General features: G+C 38.9%; 1 protein-coding gene and 1 long non-coding RNA gene across 13 annotated transcripts in view; one reads left to right on the top strand and one right to left on the bottom strand.

The window, feature by feature from the left end:
- The window catches only part of LOC144310200 (uncharacterized), an 807232-nt gene extending 792679 nt beyond the window's left edge, over positions 1-14553 (bottom strand). For 10 of the 12 annotated variants that reach the window (XR_013375890.1, XR_013375882.1, XR_013375879.1 and 7 more), the window contains exons 1-2: positions 14355-14553; positions 5927-6091 (exon numbers count right to left, since the gene is read on the bottom strand). This is a non-coding gene — a long non-coding RNA (uncharacterized LOC144310200). The remainder of the gene's footprint in view (positions 1-5926; positions 6092-14354) is intronic. The other 2 variants (XR_013375892.1, XR_013375887.1) reach the window with 2 other exon arrangements.
- Positions 14540-23952, top strand: DYNLRB2 (dynein light chain roadblock-type 2). The gene is made up of 4 exons (XM_077890930.1): positions 14540-14691; positions 17040-17115; positions 22713-22880; positions 23711-23952. The coding sequence occupies exons 1-4, from the start codon at positions 14689-14691 to the stop codon at positions 23752-23754; spliced, it is 291 nt and encodes a 96-aa protein (XP_077747056.1). The 5' UTR covers positions 14540-14688; the 3' UTR covers positions 23755-23952.
- Positions 23953-24777: the final 825 nt, after the last annotated feature.

Consider the following 24777-nt stretch of genomic DNA (forward strand, 5'->3'; position numbering starts at 1 on the left):
TGGAGTGTAGAAGAGGAAATGACATTTGAACCAGGTTTTGTAGAATGAGTAAGACTTGCCATCTGGGAAAAGGGAGGGAAGTGGTTCTAGAAGGAACAGCTCCCAGGCATGTTTCCTAAATGTTTGCATAGCATGGTGTGCTCTGAGATCTGCACATCCACAGAAAGAGTGGGGAATTTAAAAATACAAATTTTAGTACAATTTTAGATATAAACTGACTCTTATGAGGTATCAAATCCTAGAAACCTTTTGGGGGCAAGAGTGTATAAGGAACAGAACCTGGGAAGAACATTGAGTTATTAAAGGTAGATATTAGGTTCCTTTAATTTCAGCCTATGTCTCAGATGGAAAGACTCCTGAGTAATAAATAATAGAGCACACTTTGGGCATAGTTCATTCACCACACTCCCAGATACATTTCGAATACCATTCAAAGCAAGTCGTGAAACCTCTGATTAATATACAACACAGAGCTCTCTCTACATGCTCTCAAGGGTAAAAATACTGCTGAAAAGCCAGTTCTTTTAAAAGCTGAGCATCTAACACCACCTTGTGAATGATAATAAATGGCAAGCAAAGCCAGAGGTAGACTGGCCCTCTGTCTGGGTCTGCAAGTTTTACATGCACAGAACTACAGACCTGTTCTTTGGCCAGCAGAGCAGGATCTTCTTCCAGTTAGATAAGATTTCCCCTGAGACTCCTGGTATTTCCCAGTCCCAACTTGGTCAAAAATAGCAACCCCGACTCCCATGGGTTGTTTCCTTTTCTTTTTTTTTCTTCACATTCCCCATTCAAGCTCCACTAGGAACATGCATCTATTTGCTATTAAAATAATAGGACAGTCATTTTCCTTAACGACTCTTACGTACTCTTACTCTTACTCTTACGTCCTGTTAAAGGGACGATAACCAAGGTAATAAAATACGTAAGAGTCGTTCTCTTAAGGCCAGAGAAGTTTAAGATTTTTTCCATAACATCAAATCCCTCCCTGGCCTCATGGAGCTTATGATCCACTCAAAGACAGGAACTGAGCACAAAACCACACAACTAATTTCAAATGTGATGGCAACAAAGGAGGATTAAATAGGATTAGACACACGAGACAAACGTTAACATAGAGCCCATAACTTCATGAGCAAATCAGGATACTTAATGCTGTGCAGAGCACCATGACATAAATTTGTGTTATGGGTGAGGAAAAAGAAAGAGCATGGCATCCTCATGAAAGAAATATGAACACATTTGCCCTCTCTAATTATTGTAATTAGAACTCCAGCCATTTGAATGAGTACTATCCAGCAGCAGATTTACTTCTTACTGGTCATCATGGACCCAAAGAGAATTATGTAGGGACATTACAGCATCATTTGTAGAAGAAAAAGTAATAATCTAAGTACCTATCAAAAGGAGATGAGTTACATGCATGGAGCACTCTACGCAGTATTCAAAAGAATGAATGAAGGCTACATAATAGCAATGTGAAACTACATCCAGAAAATATTAGCTAAAAAAAAATTTAAAAAGTGAAATGTAGAACAACATGTAGAGTGTGTTTCCCTTTGTGTGAAATTTAAGGAGAGACACCCCAGTTGAAGTAAACTTTCACATACACAAACTATCTCCGGAAGAATACACAAAACATGATGACAGCAATCACCTCTGGAGGGGAACTGGGTGTACAAAGGTCAGGAGTGCTAAAAAGATGTTGTTCATTACATCTACTTTACTATAATTGGAAATTTGCCACAGCTGCTTAGAGAAAAGTATATATGGAGAAAGGTAGTGCCAACCAACAATAGAAACTATTCATTTTATAATCTGCCCTTCATCTCATGTTAGCTTAACAGAATTCTCTAACATTTAGAAATAAGGTCAGAGGAATTAGATGAGTAAAGACCAAGGTTCAAATGCGACTGGGGGGAAAGTAGAAAAAAGAGGCAAAATTTCACAAGAGCCACCAAGATACATGAGCCATTGATCACAAAAGCTAAAGAATGCACCTGGGCTGGGAAACATGATTTTAGGTGATAAATAGACACTAGTGGAGAAAATTGATTCACATAATGAGAAAATTATTCCCTTTTCCAATCTTTTTTTATTGCTCAGATATAATCAAAGAGGAAGTCTCAGTTTGGCACAAGTATGTCTTTATGACCTCTGGACACTTTCCTGGAGTTAAAATTTGATAACGTAAGTTTTGATTTGACTGCATTTCTTTTCACTCATATCCTTCTTAGAGAAAGTGACTGGTTTTCCATTTATGGCTTTGAAACAAAGCCCCCTTCTGAAATAAGCATATTTAATTCTGATGCTTTAAAATGAGCCATTTTAAATGAAAATATTAAGTAACACAAGAGGTGCAGGGAGATGGCAAATTTTGTGAATGTGATGCGTGAATGACAGAAGTTTAGTAAGCAGCACCTTGAGAGAAAATCCACTTCTGTCTATGGCAGAGAAGCTGCACAGTTGTGCGATTGTGGCTGTTGCTGATTTTTACTTCTATCCCATGGAGCAAGCACTGAATAAAAATGCGGAGGACTGCTCAGGAAGCTGTAGTCCTGCTCTCATTGCCGAGGGTACTTAACAAGAATATCATTAGTTGCCGAGAAAGCCGATTCCTTGGGTGAATACCGAGAACCAAAAACACAGGCACAAACTCTGAAGGCCTAATTAAAAGTGTGATTCGTGCCCCAGTGGGTAACGCAAGCCCTTTTGTGAGCATCCCAGGAGAGAGGAAACACCTCAACTAAAGTCACGTTTTCCTTCTTTCTCCCTCTCCAGTTCTACCACTTTTTCATTAGCTAATCCCAATTAGAATGCTTTCTTACTAAAGCCATAAATCTCTGCCATTCCCAATAAGCATAAGTTATATGGTAAACAACGGTATTCTGTGTCTCTCCAGAAAAATAAACCGCACTTTTTTTTTTTTTTTTTTTTTTTTTGGCAGTTCATGAGACTGAGCTGTTAAGTCAACATTCATGCTTTTTGATTTGGGACTTTTCATCTATCACTCGTCTATAAAAATAACACTTCTTTCTGGAAGAAAGCTACTACCAATGCACTTCTCTAAAATTCATCATAATAAAAGTATACTTTTTCTTCCTATTGCTGAGTGATCCCAGGTAGTGGGAAAAGCTTGATCGTTGTCTTAAAATCTACCTCTGCCATTTCCTGGCTAAATGGCCCGGGACTCTCATGCTGGCTCAAACCCAGGCCTGGGTCATCAACTGAGGAGACTGGCCTCATAGAATTTTGTCCCAAAATAAATGAAGAAACTTAATAGACAGTGTTTAGCACAATGCCTGGCACAGAGTATGTGCTCATTAATATTAGTCGTTCCTACTGTATAAACAAAAGTGGTGATTTTGTTGTTGTTCCTTCTGTGGTCAGCAATTGCTTAACCCAACATTTTCTATGTTAAACTAATTAACAGAAACATACCTTATCCGTGATTGATTTTCAAACTCATTTATTACTCGTTTCTCTATGGTTTAATTTAATTAAATTGAGCAGCATATCAAATATTGATTTTAATAAAATCTTGATTAAGACTCGAGCAATTATCAAACACAGTTTTCATACCATTCCTGCATTTCAATGGAACCAACCTGAAAACTAATTTGCTTTTAAAATAAAGAAGTGATTTCATACACATACACACACACACACACACCCCTCAGGCCATTTTCAGAAACAAAGGAAAAAATGGTTTCCCAATCTTTTCATTAGCAAAGATAAGCAGCATATCTGACTTGGGCTCTAAAAAGCTTAATACAGCTGGTCATCTCATGTCTGATCAGTAGTGGAAGGGAAAAAACAAACCAGAATCAATTCCTTTAATAAACATTAATTTAGCAACTACTATGTACAAGCCACTGTCCTACCCTGTCCAACAGAAGTAGAGATAGCCAAATGCTAATCACATAGCCAGTTTTAATGTGTGGAAAAATCCATCCACACATGCAAGTCTTCAATTTTACTGAATAATAACCAGAGAAGTACATGTATTTCAATTCTTAAAATTACTCTGCTGTGTAATTTATGTGTACAGAGTCATTATTAAGAGAATATAATGTAAATTGTAAATATGATGGTATAAATTATCAATAGTATCACATTAGCAATTAACCATAAGTATAAGACATTTAATAAGTTAAATATTTGGTTTGATAGTTAAGTGCTAAAAAAATGTCTGGCCAATAGCTATCACAGCAGCACCACCTAGAGGATTCTGAAAAGTAGCACAGGGTCATTCCCCCCACTTGCTATTCTTCCTATTTAGGCAAAAAGAAAGGCAGCTACTAACTTGTACCATCTTATCTCATTTAAAGCATTTCAATTTTATCCATATTATTTAGCATCTTCTTAAGTCTTGGAATTTTTATGGAATAGCTAATTGAAATTGGATATTCTTAAAATTACGATGCAATCGGGCAAAGGACCCCAGCTGTCCTCCTGGGGAGGCAGTACTGGGCATGTGCTGGACCATCCCGGCCAGTGCCACTGTGACGTGAGTCACAGCTCTCCCCTCCCTCCAACATACACACCTCCTCATTCTATCTTGATCCCAGACACATCTTCACTGAAGACTGGACATTTGGCAACATTTCAAAATCATATTCCTGAGCTATTGGCCTGTGTTTAGTTAGAGGAGTTGAGAAAAACTTAACTATTGTTAAAATTGTTTACACCAGCACATCCACTTACTAATTCCCTTCCATTGGCCAAAGCTGAATCAATGTCCTGGGGCGGACTGACAGAAAAATAACAAAACATCTACTTGAATGAGAAATATACATATATATATATATATATATATATATATATATATATACACATATACATATACATATACATATACAAATATATACATATGTATATTTCTCCTACTTGTTTCTATAATTTTTCTGAACCAGGGAGCTGCTTTGGAGTCCTGTTAAAAGGACGATAACCAAGGTAATAAAATACGTCTGTTCTTCATAGGAACTAGCACTCTCCTTACATTATTTGGTTTCAGAACCTCAGCCAACTTTGCAGACCCTCAGCTGTCTGAGACCTCGCAGGAGAAGGGTGAAAACGTAGGAGCCAAGCGAGGACCAGGGCCCGGGCGGCACAGAAGGAGTGCTCACCTTCATTTCCACTGGAGGGCACTGTCCACCTCACTGAGAGGGGACTGATTCTCAGTCTGCCAGGCAAGCGTTAGACAGAAAACTGAGCTAACCTACACTCTGAAGTCTGGGTTCTGAAATGCGTACACTAGTAAAGGGGCAGAGGGGGCAGTGGCTCATTCATGGTGATTTTCTAAATTTCAGGTACATGCACTTGGGCCCAATTTACCAAAGGAATATGAGGTTTTGCCTAGAGGAATCTTTTCCCCATTCTGTAGCTAAAACCATCATGAAAAGTCATACCAAGCTGCAGTAATTTTAGTTCTTTCAAATGTCATTTTCTTGCACTTGCTTTTCCCTCTATTCTATCTCCACAGCTATTCACGTCACAAGTGTCCAGTTCTCCTTTATGACTAACTCCAGGAACCCTTCCATGACTCCCTTACGTTGGGTCAAGATGATCTCCTAGGTGCCTCAACTGCAATCTATGCTTCTCCCATGAGGAAGCTTGATGCAATTACTTGTTTAAGAACTATGTCCCTAAAAAAAATAAATAAATAAATTTTAAAAACAGAACTATGTCCCTGATTAGGCCATAGGTGCCATTAAAGCTGGGGATATCTCTATCTTATTCACAGCTATATTCCTTGCATCCCCATGGTTTTGGCTCAAACTCTCCATCAATATTGTTAAAGGAATGACTGCCCTATATAAGTCTGATTTATGTTGGGGCAGACTATGATGTTCCATACACAACCTTCATTTCTTTGCCTTCCAAATAAGCACCTCAATACCCACCGTTTTGCTTCCTCACTTACCTTGTTTTCTTGATCCCTACAGTGGTGAGAAGAAAGGCCCAAGATTCCACAAGGCAAGCTGCTTCTTGCTATCAAGGATTATGGAAATTCTGCTTGGCCATATATTCACCATGTCCAGAACTTATTCTAGGATCCATAGACAACCCATCTCAATTCCTGAGTCAGCTGCAAGAGAAAGCAGTCAACCAAAATATTTACAGTAGGGATCTTTCTGAGGTGTCTGGTGAGCTATTATGAAGCAGGAGTCAACTGGGAGGGAGATGAGACCCCCTCCTCTTTCCAAGCTGGTAACAAAGTCCTATTCTCTACTGTATGCGTAGATATAATAGCACAGAAGGAAAACAAGGAAGTTCAACTTTGTTTCTGGCTCAGCTCCTTAACTGTGGCCATGGAAGGACTATGGTATTTTAGAACTAGAAGAGCATAGAGCCATCTAGGCAACCTAAAGAGTACATAGTATGCACCCCAAATACAGAGTTAGGGCTATCCTGGGAAGTTCCACACTGGTATGAAATAAGATTTACCACTCTGGATCCATATTCAGTCAGTTGACTTTTTTGCCTCAGAGACTACTCAGGAAATAAACCTGTCAAGCTCAAGGAGTCACTGTGAGGGCAACTGAGACAGGCTGAGACATGGTATATCAAAGTGTATGGAAAACTATGCCCAGGCAACAAAAAGTGAGAGATTATTAATGTTAATAGAAAGACCACAGACTGCCCCATCATCCCATAGCCATTATCCTCAGTTTTTAAAGGTCTGCAGAGAGTATTTCACTGCTAACATCCTGACTTAGGTTTAACTGGAAAATAAAACTTATAGCTAAATTAGCTTAACATATATGAAATGATAATCAGTACACCCTGAGAGTAAGGACCATGTAGAGATCATTTAAGGTACAATAAAGGGGAAGTGTTATATACAGTTGTGTTGTTTTACTTCCATGCTTATAATTGTGTAGATAGTAATACACATGCTGAGTACCAGAAGTAAACATTTTTCAGCCAATTCCCTTATTCTTAGTCATTCAAAAGAAAAGTTTTTTAAATTACTAGAAACTAGCAAAACACAGGATGAGAATTTTCCAAAACTGACAAAAGTTACCAAGCCACAGTTTTAAGAGGCAAAATGAACCCCTAGAGAGATAAATACCATCACACAAAATGAAACTTCAGTGTATGAGTGATCCAGTTTCTCAACATCCTCCCTGACATTTGATGTTGTCTCTATTTTGTATTTTAGCCATTCTGATATATGTGTAGTGCTATCTCATTGTGGTTTCAGTTTCCATTTACCTCAGGGCTAATGATGCTGAACAGCTTTATATGTGCTTAGCTGTCATCTATATACCCTCCTCACTGAAATGTCTTTTGCCCATTTTCTAACTGGATCATCAGCTTTTTTTACTGTTTAGTTTGAGAGTTCATTCATTATTTTAGACACCAATCTTCATCAGAGATACGGTGTGCAAACATTTGCTCCCAGTCTGTAGCTGGTCTTTCATTCTCTTAATAGGGTCTTCTCAGTTACTGATTTTATATATTACACTTTCGGTGTTAAGTCCACAAGCTCTTTGCCTAACTCTGAAGCAAAAAGATTTTTTTCTTAAAGCTTTACACTTTTACATTTACATTTAAGTCTGTGATCCATTTTGAGTTAATCTGTACATAAGGTGCAAGGCTTAAGCCAAGGATTTTGTTTTGATTGCTTGTTTTGTTTATTGATGTTCAATGTCTCCAGCACCATTTATTGAAAAATCTATCCTTCCTGCACTGAATGCTTTTGCATCCTTGTCAAAGAATCAGTTGGATATATATGTGTGGGACTACTTCAGAGCTCTCTATCCTTTTGCAATGACCAGCATGTTTATCCCTCCACCAATGCCACACACACTTGATTACTGTAACTACATAATGGGTCTTGAAATTGGGTACCGGGATTCCTCTAACTTTATTCTTCATTTTCAAAAATTGTTTTTCCCATTATATTTCCTTTGCTTTTCAATATAAATATTAGAATGATTTTCTCTATATCTATAAAATATCATGCTGGGATTTTGGCAGAAATGGTGTTAAGTCTGTAAATCAATTTGGAGAGGACACCCTCCCCCATTATTTTAATCTTCATTTCCTTTAATAGGACTTTGTAGTTCTCAGCAAGTCTTACTCATGTTTTGTTAGCTTTATACCTGAAAGTTTCATTTCTAGTTGATTTTGTAAGTTCCTTGTCATTTTCTACAGTTGATTTGTGTCATCTCCAAACAGGGACAGTGTTATTTCATTATTTCTGCCTGTATGCCTTTTATTTCCTTTTCTTGCTTTATTGAACTGGCTGAGTTCCATCCCTGTGTTAAACAAGAGTAGCGAGAGAAGACTTGTTCCTGATTTTAGGAGGAAAGCATTCAGTCCTTCAACATTAAGTATGTCATCTGTAGCTTTTTTGTGGAATGCCCTTTATAAAGTTACAGATGTTCCCTTTTATTCCTAGTTTGCTGAGTGTTTTTTTTAAATCATGAGTATTAAATTTTGTCAAATTCTTTTTCTGCCTCAACTGACAAAAATCACATGATTTTTTTCTTCTTTAGCCTGTTTAGCATAGTGGATCATGTTGACTGAGTTTTGAATGGTGAGTTTGCCTCACATCCCTGGGATAAATTCCAGTTTGTAACGGTGTAAAGTTTTTTTATGCATTGCTAATGCTATTAGCTAATATTCTGTGAAGAATTTTGAATGTACACTCACAGCAGATACTGGCGCATAGTTTTCTTCCCTTCTTTCCCTTTAGTTATTAATTTTTGTATACTGTTACTATCTTGTTTTAGTATCAGGGTAATACAAACTTCACAAAAAGAACTGGGAAATTTTCCCTCTCTTATTTTCTGAAAGATATTGTGTATATATCTTATTAATTATTCTTCAGAGAATTGTCTAGTGATCCTCCAGTGAAGATTTCTTTTGGGGAATATACAAATATGAATTTAATGTCTTTAATAGTACGGGGCTACTCAAATTACCTATTTCATACTGGGTGCAGTTTTTGTGGTAGATGGTTTTAAGGAACTGGTCCACTTCATCTAAGTCATCAACTTTATACATGTGGAGCTGTTTACAATGTTCCCTACCTTTTTTATACCTGCAGAATATGTAGTCACATCCCATGTTTCATTCCTGATACCACTAATCATGTTTTCTCCCATTTTTATCTTTGATCATCTTGCTAGAGATTTGTCCATTTTATTGATCTTTTCAAAAAGACAACTCTTTAATTTTTCTCTATTGTTTTAAGTTTCATTGACTTCTGCTCTTATCTTTATGATTTACACTCTTTTGCTTACTTGATTTTGCTCTTTTCTAAGCCCTTCATGTGAGACCTCATGCTTTCTTGGATTGATGTTTAAATGATATATCTTTTTCCATCCTCTAATTTTCTATATTCCTATCAGAAGGAATATATATCTGAAGTCAGTTACTTGTAGACAGTATATAGTTAGGTTACATTTTTTAATCCACTCTAATGATCTATACCTTTTTATTGGTATATTTAAATTGTTTATGTTTAATGTGATTATTCATATGCTACAGTGGAGATGGCAGTCCAGATTCCCCAAATGAACTTTACTGAAACTGCTGCAAGGGTTGAGGAGGTGCCTAATGAGTTAACATCAAAAAGGATGAAAGAACTGACTCCTTATTCAGTCTTCTCTGACATTATCTGGTGGGGCATGGGGGGTAGTTATAGCAAGGTGAGAGTGGGAGTCTATACTCTCCACCTGGCCTTTCTACTCTTGTTCTGTGGTGTTTGGCTGGAGAAAAATAGTTATTTTCTGCGAGTTTCTATGTTATTGGCTGGTCCTTTCCTGGTCCTATGGCTAGAGAAGAAGCTTTTGTTGGGGCATTTTTAAATTTCCATGTCTGTCAGATTTTGGGGTTATCAGCTTCTTCAGCTCCAAGTGTAGAATATATGTGGCAAAAAGAAAACCCAGGTAACTTATGATGGTGTCATTTCTTGGGTCCCAAATTCCCTCGGCAATAGAATTCTTTCCATATTCCAGAGTCTTCTTGTATTTGTATGATGTCTAGGCACTTTAGTTATATTTAGTAGGAGGGATAGGGAAAAGCACATCTACTCCAAATTTTCAGAAACAGAAACCACTGGTCATTTTTAAAAATTAATTTTAACAATCTCTGTCTTGTAAGTGATATGCTTAGACTATTAACATTTAATGCAATCATTGATATATCAGGATTTAATTCTACAATTATATTATTTGCTCTCTAATTGTTCCACTTGTTTTCCATTCCACTGTTTGCCCTTTTCCCTTTTTATATTTGAACAATTTTTAGTATTTCATTTTAATTTATCTATTTTGATGTTTTGCTATATCTGTATAATTTTTTATTGGTTGTTCTAGGGGTTATATACTCATTTTTCAGTCTATTTAGAATCAATACTTAAATACTTCAAGTGGAATGTAAGATCCTTACTCTTAGATAAACCATTTTACTCTCCCCCACTTTCTATTATAGTTATTTTACATATTATATTTATATATTTAGAAAACTGCGAACAATGTTATAAATTTTTTCTGTTTTCAACCATCAAACATATTTTCAAAACTAAAGAGAGAAGAAACAGGCTATTACAAAGACTGGCAAATTTTTTCAGTAAAGAGCCAGATAAATATTTTAGGGGTTTGAGGCCATATACTGTGGAAGTAATGATTGGAATTAGCCATGTGGATGTTTCTGGAATATAGACAGTGTTCTATTTCTTCACCTGATTGAGGGTTACACAGAGTTCACTTTGTAGTAACTCACCACACTAAATTTTGTTTTGTGTATCTAACTTTTTTTGTGTTATACTTATCAAAAATATACCTAATTCTGAAACTAAATAGATCAGAGAGCTTGAAAAAAACAGATGAAAGACTTTGGGAATGGATTATCAGAAAAAAGAAGGGGTATATAAAGCATGTGGGATTTATTGCTCCCTTCAGCCCTTCCTTCTTTAAACAAAATTAATATATGAGGGAATATTTATAGTTTGCCCTCAACCCTGAGATACTGAGAATTTCTACTAGGTGCAATTCACTGAAATGAGAACTGCTTACTGAGCTATAATTTAAAAATAGGACTTGTTGGGGCTCCTGGCTGACTCAGTTGGTAGAGTATGCAACTCTTGACCTTGGGGTTGTGAGTTCGAGTCTCATATTGGGCATAAAGATTACAATAAATAAATACATAAATAAATATATGTGGGAAAATGAGATTAGAGGTCAATGAGGAACATGAGAAGACTATTCTATGTGAATAACAGGATACAGGGAATAAGAGAAGAAAAGAAAAGATGCCCTTTAGTAAGAAAGTCAACACTATGAATTCTAGATATTTTTCCTAGAAAGGGCATGAAGGTAAAGGAGGTTGAAGAAAAGGGGTTAAGAAGAGCGTAAAGAAACAGGGGAGGGAAGTAGAGAGGAAGAGATTAGAGAAAGAAACAAGATGGAAAGAGAGAGGAGAGAAAAGAAATGAAAGATAAAAGGAAGGTTGAACTAAAGAAAGGAAAAGACACAAAAGGGAAACATGGTAAAATGATCTATATTGGACATTTGGTACAAGCCAGGCATTTACCCATATTATTTATATCTCACATCAACTCTCTAAGATAGGTATTATCTTTCCCTTTTTATGAGGAAGTGAAAGCTCTGAGAACTTATTCTACTCTAGGAAACACACCTAGGAACATCAACTCTGGCTGCATGCAACTCCAAATTTTGCGCTCAATGAAACTTTAATTCCAACAGGGACAATTCCTTTATGGCAAGTGAATGTTTATGTGACACTTGACTTGGAAAGAACTACCCTAGAGGGGTGCCCTTGTCCTAATAAGTAGAAAATAGTTGATCTTCTGAAACCTTAAACCTAGAATTCTGCAATTCTATGGCATCAGATTATGTGGCTTACTGAGATCACTGACATACTCTAATTCTGCTTTACTACTAAGGGGCATTTTCAAAGAATCTAATGAAAGAATCTAAAATTTCACTTTCGGGTGGGAAATAAGTACTAGATGTTCTGTTTTAGTTGAGAAAGAATGCCTTATCTTAGGAGAAAATGGGCACCATGTATATTCCATGGCCCAGTTTATAGTATTTGCCAACCAAGCATGAATGCCAAAGATATATAAATGTATGGGGTGGTACTGAAAATTCCAAGAGAGACTCGAGATTATCAAATTACCTGGATTGCTTAAGGCTAAACAAGAGAGCACCAGCAAACGACCAGTGGGAAAGAGAGACCTCAGAAAAAAAAAAAATCACCTCATTTTGACAAAATTATGTGAAGAATGGTGGACTTTGTGTGTACCACCCATTTTGGGGTCACTTCAGAATACTGGAAAAAAAGAATACACACTAACTCTTTCACTTAAGTTCAAAGTTGTTTAGCACTTACTGTAAGTTAGAAGGAGGGGTAGGGGGATGTTAGGAGGAGGGGAAGGGAAGGGGATAATTCACAAAAAAGGCATAAAAATTAAACCAAGTACCTCCAAGGAATAATTAGAAGTGAAAATCAATAAGGAGAAAATGGCTCATATTCTCCTCATTGATTTCCTGTGCACAGTGAGTCAAACTTGACTGTTGGTTAGAAGTCAGTTTGGCTACTTCTTATTACTTTTTCAGCAGTTGGGTACTCCTGTCAGTGCCGTTCATGCCAGAGTCTTTCTTTGCTCTAATCACAGCTGTCAGCTATTGAACGAGTCTGACACCCTGACTCCAGAAACGAGGGGATTCACACCCCATGCATATGCAGTTGGTTCCTTCATTAAAGCTGACTGACATAACAGATATGGTGCACGGCCACCGATTTTTATAAGCAAAACAAATGGCTACACAACCAACTAGGAATATCCTTGATCAGAAACACCCAGAATCCCTAGAATCAGCCTTTATGCAATTCAGCCATTTTTATTACTGTAAATACCTATACTCTGATTACTTAAAATGCTAGATATAGGCAGTCAAGAGCAGATGTGTAAACACACACACCAGACTCCTACCGTACAACCTTAGCTGTCCACTATAAATAATCTTGGCTGGAGTTCCAGGTGTCGGTCAAAAGGAGAACCACTCAGCTATTGTCATCCGGATTTGGGGGGAGGCATTATGTTTCTCGGAGGAAAAAGGACAGAATGAGGCTAACCAGAATCTCCTCCCCCACCAACAAAAAAAGAGAGAGAGAGAGAGAGAGCAGAACTAGAACTTCTCAGGTATTGTCATAAAGTCACGAAATGATAGACTCTAAGGTGAAATGGGCCAATTAGCCCCAACTCACAACTTTGGTTGTTTCAGAGCATCCCTGACCAGGCCCATTCAGATTCTAGTTGACCGTCTTAGCAATGAGCATGCCTTTTTTGGGCTGGAGGCTGTTGGGGGTGGGGGGGATGGAGGCACAAACGGCCTCAGCAGTATGGGGAGTCCTTACAGCAGGGTCCCGTGGGGGTGCATTCCCAACCTGTAACTTGTGTCTAGCAATCGCCGGTCGCCCTCTTCCAACCCCAGGACCTGAGGCCTGCAGCCACCGCGTGCTCCTGCGGGCGCTTCACACATGCTTGGTCTCTGCCTCCCAGGCCGCAGACGCGTCACCAACGCCCTCCTCAGCACCCCTGGCTGATCCTCCACGTGTTTCCTCCATCAGCTCCTTCAACACCTAGTGAAATGCTCTTCTAGGGCACTTTGTACAGCCCTCAGCCCGACCCCCGCCCCCCCTCCCCCCCCCCGCACTACCACCTGCAATTTCTCAGCCACTCAGAACCTCTGTCAGATAATGACCAGAAAAAAAAAAAAAAAGAAAGAAAACAAACACAAACAAAAAAAAACAAAACCCTAAGGGGATAAACAAAGATACTAGTGAGTAGAAACCCTGCAGCTGAGTGAAGGGCAGTAAGGGGACGGGACCCTGTGAGGGGAGTAGAAGAGGCGGCTGGCTCTACTGTTTGGGGGGCAAGGACACAGAAGTCAACAAATAACCTACATATATATATATATATATATATACTTGTACTATTCAATATATTTTAAGAAAAAAAAAAAAAAAAACTATGGGTGGGGGCGGGGGCGGGGGCGGGGACCACGGCGGGGCGTGTGGAAAGTTCTCCGGGCCTGGGCCTGGGCCTGGGCCTGGGCCTGGGCCTCGTGGGGCGGCGGCGGCTGCCCCCAGCCCCCGGAAGTGGCCCAAGCCCGGAGGGGAGGGACCCGGCCCTCGCTGGCAGGCTCCGGGCGCATCATCACGCTCGGCCAGCGCTGCTGCGCGTGTTGCACTCGCTCGTCGCCCGAGCTGGAGGGTCCCGGGGCCCAGCGCGCCCAGCACGTGGCGGGTGGTCAAGGAGACGTTCTTGAACGAGGGAGCGGTGCGACGTGGACGGTACGGCGTACCTCAAGGCATGACTGAATGAACGCACGACCGAACCACCAGGCCCGGGCCCGCTCCGCTCCGCAGGCCGCCGGCCCCACGGGCCTACGTGCCCCCAGGTGAGCGCCCCAGGGGCCCCGCGCCCCGACCTCGGCCTACGGCGGCCGGGAGGCGTCAAGGCCACCTCAGGGCGGAAGAGCCGCCCCCGGCCGCCGCCGGACCGCGTCCACGCAGGCGCGGGTGCCGGCACTTCCGGGAGGTCACATCCTCCCCGTCTCCTAGCAACGGCTGGAAGCGTTGCGGACTTCCCGGGCCGCGTTGGCGCCGGACTGAGCCGAGAGTCCAGCTGTCTGCACGATGGTAAATCTGGAGCCTCGCTCCGCTCCGGGGGCGCCGACGTCTGGGGCTTCCCCTGCCTGGCCGGCCCGGGGCCGCGGCCGGGGCTGGGGGCTCCAGAAGCTTTTTTGGAGGGGCGACAGGGACAAGATACCTAGATGGGGGAAACCTTTCGTGAGGGATAGGTCTCTGGAGGGTTGATTCCGGCGGCTGGAAGTGGCGAGGTGTGAGCGGCGAGAAAGGGAAGAGAGAGGTGGGGCGGGTATGACAGGTGTGGAAGGGGTGAGGGATCTCGACAGCGAGGAAAGTTTGAAGAGGAAGGAGGCGATGTGGAGAGAAGTCGGATCATCCTGGGAAGGAAGGAAGATGCGACAGGGAGAGAGGGCGGAGAAGGAGGCGACGCTGAGAAGGAAGGAAAATAGAGGGGCGCCCGGGTGCCTCGGTGGTTGAGCGCCTGTCCTCGGCCCAGGGCGTGATCCTGGGGTCCCGGGATCGAGTCCCGCATCGGGCTCCCTGCGTGGAGCCTGCTTCTCCCTCTGCCTCTGTCTCTGCCTCTCACTGTGTGCCTCTCATGAATGAATAAATAAAATCTTAAAAAGGGAGGGGGGAGGAAAGAGGAAAGGGAGGACAGAGCAAAAACTGAAAGCGAAGGATAACAAAAGGAAAGTGGAGACTGGGGATAGTTCGAAAAGCAGCAAGGTGAAAGCAGAGTTTTAAGAGCAGAATTAAAAGGAGATTGGAAATTGGGATGAAGAGATTGCATTGGGGAGCACAGAAAACACGAAAAACAGCTGAAAGAAGAGAGGGAAAGGCTGACAACAGAGAGAAGCATTTGACAAGGAAGTAAAAAAAAAAAAGATAAAGGAGGGGTGAGTGGTCGTAAGGAGCTGTGGACAATGTCCTTAAAGACACAAAGATGTAATATGTTTTGGGTCCCCTGTATAACTACTCCGCCTTAGTGCAGTGTTTCCCAAAGTGATATGCAAAGTTGCTGTGTAAGACAGCTTGGAAATAACAACACAGTGAATCATATCTGAGGAAGTTATTCCTCTTTTTTTTTTTTTTTTTTTCTCCCAGCCGGTAGACTATATCCAGTAGAAAGCTCCTGGCACTGTTAGGTCCTTAAGCACTGTCATTTGGTAATTTCTTTTTTTAACCTGAACATCAGTGCTCAGGCTCAGACCTTTCTTTGGAGTAGAATTTAATAATATGTTCTCTCTTCATTTATTTTTGTTCTTATGGTTATTTCTGTTTATGACAATCAGCAGATTTCCATCTGTGGTAATGATGTATAGTTTCCTTGTAATATGCATTTGTTTAAGTTTTTAATAGTGAGATAATTCAACGAGCATACTAGGTAAATAGTGTAGATGGTATTCATTATGGCAAAAAGTGGGAGTCCAGCACACGAATGCCCGAAATTCAGAAAACACCTGCTGTAGTGGTGGAAAAGAGGACGAAAGTGTTCCTGCCCACAGCAAGTGCAAAAGAAAAGTTTTGACTAAAGTAGCATAATATTCATCCATACGATGTCAGAAGGAAAAAAAATAGATCACAAACCCTCATCAAGTGACTCTGTAGGATATTGTTTGAATCCAGAAAATCCAGTGATTACTCAGGAATAATATGCAAGTTTGGAAAAGATTGTGATTTTAGCATTGGTAGAAGGGAATAAAACTGGTACAATAGAGTCTGTGCAAAAGATTAATTCAGAAAGCTGAGCTTAAAACCCAATGGTGTTCCAGCATCATCACTCATGATTGAATATTCGTGATTGAACATTTGCACTGAGACCCAGGCTATTGTTACTAACAGAATCCTGGAATCTTAGACTCTGCTGTGTTTACAGATTTAATCATCTGAATTTAATCATCTGAACTCTCAAGGAGGTAACATTTAGGACTAAGACTGAGATTTCTCATGAAGGGATACTTTTAGAAAGACGGAAGTAACCATATAGCTCAGTAACTATGTAAAGGGCTATAATACAGATAAGGAATTTTTCATATGAATACAGAAAGATCAATGAGTAAAACATGAGCAGGAGCAGATTTCTGTCCAACTTAGAGAATGCTTTTCCAGCAAACAGAGATATTTAAAACTGAGTGAGCTCTTGTGAGACAGTAAGCTCTCCATCCCTAGAAGAGTTCAAGCCCAGAGGTATGTAAGGTTTTATGTAGGAGTCTTATCAGTTTGGCAGGCTTGTACAAGACTTGACAGTTTCAAAGCTCTCTTCCAAAGGTCTGAGATTATAGTATCAAGAACCTTAGGCTAAAGGGATAGGAGGGTAGATGTCTCTGAACATTATTCAATTTAGGATTCGGGCTACCACAAAGACTGAGTTTGGTTAATTGCCTTCCTGATCTCTTCAGGCAGAGGTGGAGGAAACCCTAAAGAGGATCCAGAGCCATAAAGGGGTCATTGGAACTATGGTCGTAAATGCAGAAGGTAAATATATCACAGGTTGCCTTCTTGACATACACAAGCCAACCGAGAAACTACTTGTTGTGCCAAGCCTAGGACAGACATCTTAGAATTTGAAATAAAATATATGTTTTCTGTGTTTTAGCTATAACATGTACTTATCAAACATCTAAGCCTCTGTTCCATACCAAGTGCTCTAAGAATTAAAGATATAAATATGAATAAGACATGTCTAAAAATATCTGTATATCCCTAAGAAACACTATACACTGTCTACTTTGGTGACCCTTCTAATATTTCAGAAGCAACAATAAAACTATCATATTGAAGACAGGGAGGAAGTCATTGTTGGCAGTTTTTATTCTAACATTACAAGGCATACAGAGTTTCAGTCTTCATTTTAAATGAAATTGTTCCTTTCCCATCCTTAATAAATGGAGAATCAATTTTAATCTCATGTATAGTATAGGCTTTGTGGTCATAGTATAAGAAGGACCAGCACGTTTCCACCCATGAAATCCATCGACTTACACCAGAAACTTGCTCTCATTCCACAATCCCTGTTAACAATCCACAGAGCATGTTCTCTGGCAGACTGCTCCCTGCTCAGCTATGGGGCAACCTCTAAAGGCTCCTGCTAGTTTCATTGCTAATTCAGGCATTTGCAAGGGCAAGAAGTACCGCAAATCCCAGAGCATTTGTTGAAATAAGAGTAGCTACTTCACATAATTCACAGTGCAACCATGAAATTGGCATATTGCCATAGCAGAATGCTTACAACAGAATCTCACAGCTAATCATTATTTTGGCACAGTTCTATCAATAAATGTTTATTGAGCAACTGCAAACCACAGCCAAATTCAGACTTCAATCCCTTATCAATTAAAAATAGAATATAACTTACTTTACTGATGGTTGTGATCATTAAATGAAATAATAATTTATCAAGTCCCTGACACAATACCCAACACTTAATATAATTATAATTAAATAATTCTGAGAATGTGAAAGTTTTTAATTGATTTGGACAGATAAAACATTCAATGAGTAGATAAAATATTGGATATGTTTTGCAAATAAAATAAAATGAAAAATAACACCAAATGAATATAATAAATTCACCCAGCTTGAGTGATCAGGAGGGAAAGGATTTAAGATCAGCTTTATACGTAAGAAAGAGTTACGCCTAATATTTCCAGGAAGTGGTCCAACCCTAGCACATTGTTCCGGTTGAAATGATTTTTTTCCTGGCATGTTCATAACTCCACACATCCCCTAAGACAGGCTATCTGTATGGATTCAGAAAGGTAACGTATTCATTTTCTTCAGCTCCCATAACAAGGTACCACACATTTGGTAGCTTAAACCTTAGCAAGTTATCAGTTCCGGAGGCTGAGAGTCAAAATAAGGGTGTCAGTGAGGACAAGCTGTTCTTTGAAGGCTCCACAGAATCCTTCCTTGCTGATGTGTCACCTTCTGTTGGTTTCCATTTCCAGTCCTTGGCATTCCTTGCTTGTAGATGCATCCATCAGTCCAGTGTCTGCTTCCATCCTCACGTGGTATCCTCCTCTTTGTTTTCTCTCCTTATAAGGACCCCAACCCTTGGATTCAGGCCCACCCTGTAGTGTGACCTCATCTAAAAAATTACATCTGCAAAGACCCTATTTCACATTCTAATATTTAAGGTATATTTGAATTTTCAGGAGGGTATACTATTCAACCAAGGATAACTCATTTGACAAGTTACATTGGAAGATCTTAGTCGAAAATACATAATCCTAGCAATATGCATCATATGTCTGAAAATGCCCATACCCTGTGCTCTACAATGTCACTCCTTGGAATTTATCCTGAGTAAAGAATAATAAAGGAGACTCACTGAGGCATCATATACAATAGCAATAAATAAACAGAAAAATCAGTAAATAAATCTAAGCAGTAGGGAAATTTTTTAATTAATTATGTAATACTTGATGAGCCATTACTCTGTTTAAAATGTTGAGGAATATTTAGAGTTACGGGAAACTATTAGGTGAAAAGAAGCATGGAACAAGCAGTAGGTCAACACTTTCTAATCATAAATATAGCCAGTCACACATAAACACTTAAGATACATATGAAAGAAAAGGCAGGGATATGTTACAGTGATCATCTCTGAGTGCTGGAATTACAATTGATTTTTGTTTTTCCCTAAAATTTCTTAACATTTTTCTTATCCAAAGGCAACAAAATATTATTCTTAATACCCATTAACTTTATCTAATTAACCCCTACAAGGATAAGATTATGTTAGGATTCAGGGCACTTGTCTGAAAGCCAAATTAACTTTTTCCCAAAAATATAAAATAGAGGTTTATTTTTATGGTCAGATTATTAATAACCAGAGTGTATGACAAGCATGTTTATTAATAGCATATGGTTTAAGTTGTGTGATCAGAATTAATAAAATATTCCATTTCAGCAGCCTACTGAATTTTAGATGAAGTGTCATTTATTATAGCACAGCTTTGCTGCTTTCAAAAGACCCATGAACCTTAATACTAAAAATAATTAACTAAGATGGTATTCACGTGTTCTTGTTTACTACTAATGGTTTTATTGTAATTCTCAACAAATCATTTTAACATATTTTCAGGTTTTATCCGTGACTACGTAGGCCTTTTACCATGTTTATCTCCTCATATGGCATGTTGAATAGAGTCCTTTGGTTTCACCGTTACTGAAACATAGGCGTTCTATCCATGGCAATAAAGTAGACTTATCAGTTTAGCCCACTGCTGAGTGGTACAGGTTTTTATTAGAATAGATTCTTTGTTAACGTTGGTTTCTCATTTATAAAACCATTCATTGTTTATAATATTGCAGCAGTGATTGTTGAATTAGACACTGGTGAATATATATATTTGTTTCACAGTCATAACTGTTAAGCATTCTTATGTAGTAAGCCTGATTTCTGTCGGCTCTTAATTTTAAATATTCTTGACATTTCTAATAATCTATTATTTGAATTTTACTAGATTTTATCAGCCATCCAGCCAATTCCTTATATTTTGAAATACAATCAACCAAAATACTTCTACAGCCAAAGACTACCAGCTTACTGAGATCATAAAGAGTCATATATTTTTTTATAGACTTTATTTACTTATTCATGAGAGACACAGAGACAGAGGCAGAGACATAGGCAGAAGGAGTAGCAGGCTCCCTCTAGGGAGCATGATGCAGGACTAGATCCTAGGATCCCATGGTCACGACCTGAGCCAAAGACAGATGTGCAAGCACTGAGCCACCCTAGTGCCCTATAAAGAGCCATATTTTAAAGTAGTGCCATAAACTCAGCAATATCAAATTCATATTCTTTGTTCTGGAAGTTCCATTGTAGGGATTTACCCTACCCATAGACACAAATGTGACATGGCATGCACACAGACATATTATGTAGCCTTGCTTATAAAAGTCAAAGATTGAGAACAATCTAAATGCCCACCAGGAGAATTTACCAGTTACGTGTTCACAAGTCATCCATTCAACAATCATGGTATGCACTCACTAACCTAAGTGGTCCTGCTTTATATGTACTGTATGGAATAATTGTCCAAGAGTATTAAATGAAAAAAATTAAAATACAGAATAGAAAACAATATAATTAAGGAGTGAAGAATACAAACACAAACATATTTGAACACATTTAGAATGCTTCTGCAAACTGGGAGCAGTAACTACCTCTCAGAAGGAGACATGAGTGAATTTTATACTTTTATACTGTGTGCTAAAATTGCTTCTTAATAAATTATTTTTAATTACCTCACATGGTACCAAGCAAGAGCTTAATAAATATTTGTTGATTGATTTTTTTCAAGCGGTCTGTAGTGGATATGAACAACTCTAAGAGTTTCCACAGTGTGCACTTATTATTCAGAAAGGTTAGCTGTTTTATTTATTGGCTTGGATCATGAATAGACTAACTAAATAGGCCTGAGCACCGGATTCATAATCTTGTCATCTACATTTTAAATAATTTATTCTGGTTGTATTTCTTGTTTTGACACTGAGCATTGCAGACTTTGTGGGTAGCCACTCCTCAGGATGCAAAATAAAACTAGTCCTCTGGAGGTGCTCTCAAAAGGTGGAGTGCTTGCTACATTTCAGCCTGCTGCTTGTTAAAGACACAGGCCTTGAGATGTTTCATCAGCTGTGAATATAACTGACTTCAGGGTAAAGAGGCCAATAAATAAATATACAGATGAACAAACTTGATAAAAAGACTTATTTATTGAACAGGTTTTCCTTTAAATATTATCCTTGTCATATTTGGCAAGATCTGTTCCAGAGGTTAACAGTTTTCTTAAAAGAGAAAAGCAAGTAGTCTGTTTCACAGTCAGAATGGAGTTCTCAGAGTTTCATGAAAAACTAAGGTAAAATCCTTAGTTTGTAATACTGTTGCACTCTTGAAGTCCTCTCTTGTTTAGCAATTTCTGGAATTGCATTCTCTGTGAGGGAAAACCCAGAGCTATGTTTGCCTCTTTCACTGATTGGCCTTAATTCATGTACCTGTGAAATTTGAGCAACCCCAAGTTCCCCTTCATATGTGCCCCTAAATTAAAAGCACGTTTTCAAATAAAATCCTTGCAATTCCCTGGCTATCTGGTAGTTCTCAAAATAATCTGAAGTCCCTCTCAGATTAGGCACAACATATGTAAAATACCTAGCACAGCACCTGTTAAAAAAATAAGCCCTGAGCACCAAGTGACCTGAATTGAGCTAAGATTGATTTGAAGTGAATTGAATTATACTTGCATATTTGTCTGGCTAGATTTTCCCAGTTAAATTAATAGGTTCAGATTTAAATGCGCATAATGGAACAATAGAGCACACAAGCGGCTAAATTTAATAATGTTTAAACCAAGAATGAGCGCAAACCAGGGAATGCCCAGCAGAACCACCATGCCTTTGCTGCCGTGTTCTCTGATATAAAATTTAAAGTTTGCAAGATACAGTATGAGGAGTTACAAAGAAATTTTTTAAATCCCTTTTGATATACTCTTCAATATGTGCTGCAATATCCCTTTCTATTGCTGGCCTTAGGGGAGGAAACATGACACAGACCAGGCATTTCAAAGAAAAATGGCTGTAGATTGGCTGCTTGGAGAAGTGCATTTTTTAGAGTAATATGTTAACTTTGTTCTGAAATAATTAATTCACAACTTCCAAAAAATGTATGCATAAAAACGTTCATCACACCATTAGCAACAACAACAAAAACTGTTCCTAACGATCTAACAATAGGGAATTAGTTATATTATGATATGTTTATAAAATAGTGTACAGTCATTGAAAATAATTTGATGACATTATCACTGACAAGAGCAACTTGAATATGCTACCATTTAAATGAAGAAAAAAGCAAAAGTCACATTTGTAATCATAGTTCGACCCAACTGTATTTTAAAATCCATGTAAAGACAAAAAGATCGGAAGGAAATAAGCTAAAATGTTACCAGTAATACCAGCCATAACTTTTTCTTCCACTTTATAGTCATCAGTATATTCCAGTGTTTCCACAGTGTGCATATTCCTTTTATAATTAAAAAATGTTAACCCCAAAGTGAATCTCATAACAGGCATCCCTATTCGAACAACGTTGGACAACTCAACAACGGTTCAATATGCAGGTCTTCTTCACCAGCTGACGATGAAAGCCAAGAGCACAGTACGTGACATTGATCCTCAGAACGACCTCACTTTTCTTAGGATCAGATCAAAGAAACATGAAATCATGGTAGCCCCAGGTAATGTGGCATTTCATTTCATATTTAAAACATCTTTCTGCTTTACTGGATAGAAGCTTTGTTTCAAAGAACTATAGATTTTTAACATGCAATATGGCTCATAATGTTCTTTAATTATAAAATGAAGATGTCTGAATCTGAAAAATCCAATCTGGAAATTTTGTGGAATTAGTGGCAAATTTAGCCTTTGAAGAAGTTGACTCTTTTGCCTATTTGCATTTATTATGAGTAATCAAAATAATTAAGAGATGTAGATCTCACATTAGAGACTTTCAGGAGTATAAAGAAATGTTTCCTGTCCAGGGGATAAAGTACAGAGTAGATCAGACTGTAGGGTCTTAAACCTTCCCTGGGAGAGAATACATTCACCTGACCTGTCAACAACAGCCACCATAGAAATACTTCTTTCCCTGAAGGACTTACATGCACAGTGTTGGGAGATGTCTGTGCAAAACAGGACTCATGTTCCTATATCTTGTTTAGAACAAACTTCTCTGGAACATCTATAAAACCCCCAAACTGAAGCTTTTTCTCCACCTTTGTCCTTACCCTGGATGTACATTAAAAGCACTTGAAGAGCTTTATAAAAATAATTATTGATACCTGAGGCCTCACCCCAGGCCAGTGAAATCAGGACCTCTGGAACTGGGCGCCAGGTCATGAGAGCTTTTGAAAGCTCCACAGGTGATTCTGATGTGCAACCAGGATGGGAACCATCAGTCAACAGAAAGTCCAAGTCATGTTTTGAAGAGAAAAGCAGATTAGCTGAAGTATTCATTTATTAAGTTTAATTTTTCAGGTAGATTAATTTTGTCCACATCTCTCCACAGATAAAGAATATCTTTTGATTGTCATTCAGAACCCATGTGAATAGATCTGCTACAGCCCAGCCTGTCCTATGATGTCAGATTGAAAACATTTTACTTTATTACTAAGATTATATTCCAATCTAACTGACCTTTCAGACACTGTTTTCTATTTTTACATTTAAACTCTTTGGCACGTCTCATTTAGTCCCTTTCCAATGTATTATAAAGTTGTGATTTAGCTACATAATAAATGAGTTCTGATATGTGAGTCTCTTTCTTTTATACTACACACAACCAAAGGATTTTCGTGAGAAGACAGGCTTCCTTGCTAAAATCCTTGCAGTCCAAAGGTACACCAAGAATCAGCGGGGCTGTGTCCTTTTGCCCATTTCCTTAGCATGTCAGGGAGATCCCATGGAGTGCATCAGGAGCTACCAGGGAAGTAGGAAGTCCTGACCCTCCGGAGGCACTAGATACTCTCCCCGCTTCAACAAGGGAAGCAAAAAGTCAGAGGTGTGGTCCTCAGCAGGGTCAGCCCCACAGCTGAGCACCTCCTCCCATCCCAGACTGTGCTCCTGCCACACCAGCCTGTGAGATCAGCAGCAGGTCTGAGGCCAGGTGCATGCTTACAGGGCTGACCAGAAAACCCCACTAGGTATTTCAAATATTCAGAAAATAATGAAAGTAATAACAGAACAAATATAACAGATTTCTAAGCCCCATTAAAACAGATGTTAGTATTTTGCCATATTTACCTTCTATCCTCTCTTTTCTTAATTAAGCCTTTTATTTTGAGATAACTGAGGATTCACATGAAATTATAAGAAATTACACAGAGATCCTGGGTACCCTTTACCCAGTTCCCCAAACTACCACATATCTGACTTTCAAGCAGTCTCCCCACACTTTTTATTTTAAAAGACTTAAAATTTGCAGAGTAGGAATAGCACAGTCAACTCCCACATAAGCTTCACTCACATTCACCGACTCTTAGTATTTCACGTTTGTTTCATCTCTCTAGATATACATGTGTATATATCATATATACACATAACCAGAACCCTGCTTTCATATTTAAGACATTTAAT

Source organism: Canis aureus, chromosome 3 (genome assembly GCF_053574225.1).
Source record: "Canis aureus isolate CA01 chromosome 3, VMU_Caureus_v.1.0, whole genome shotgun sequence".
In the NCBI taxonomy this organism is placed as follows: domain Eukaryota; kingdom Metazoa; phylum Chordata; class Mammalia; order Carnivora; family Canidae; genus Canis; species Canis aureus.

Coding starts and splice junctions, on each gene's coding strand:
- DYNLRB2 (XM_077890930.1), top strand. Junction 17,116..22,712: donor TATGGTCGTAAATGCAGAAG/GTAAATATATCA, acceptor ATCTCATAACAG/GCATCCCTATTCGAACAACG. Junction 22,881..23,710: donor TGAAATCATGGTAGCCCCAG/GTAATGTGGCAT, acceptor ATCTCTCCACAG/ATAAAGAATATCTTTTGATT.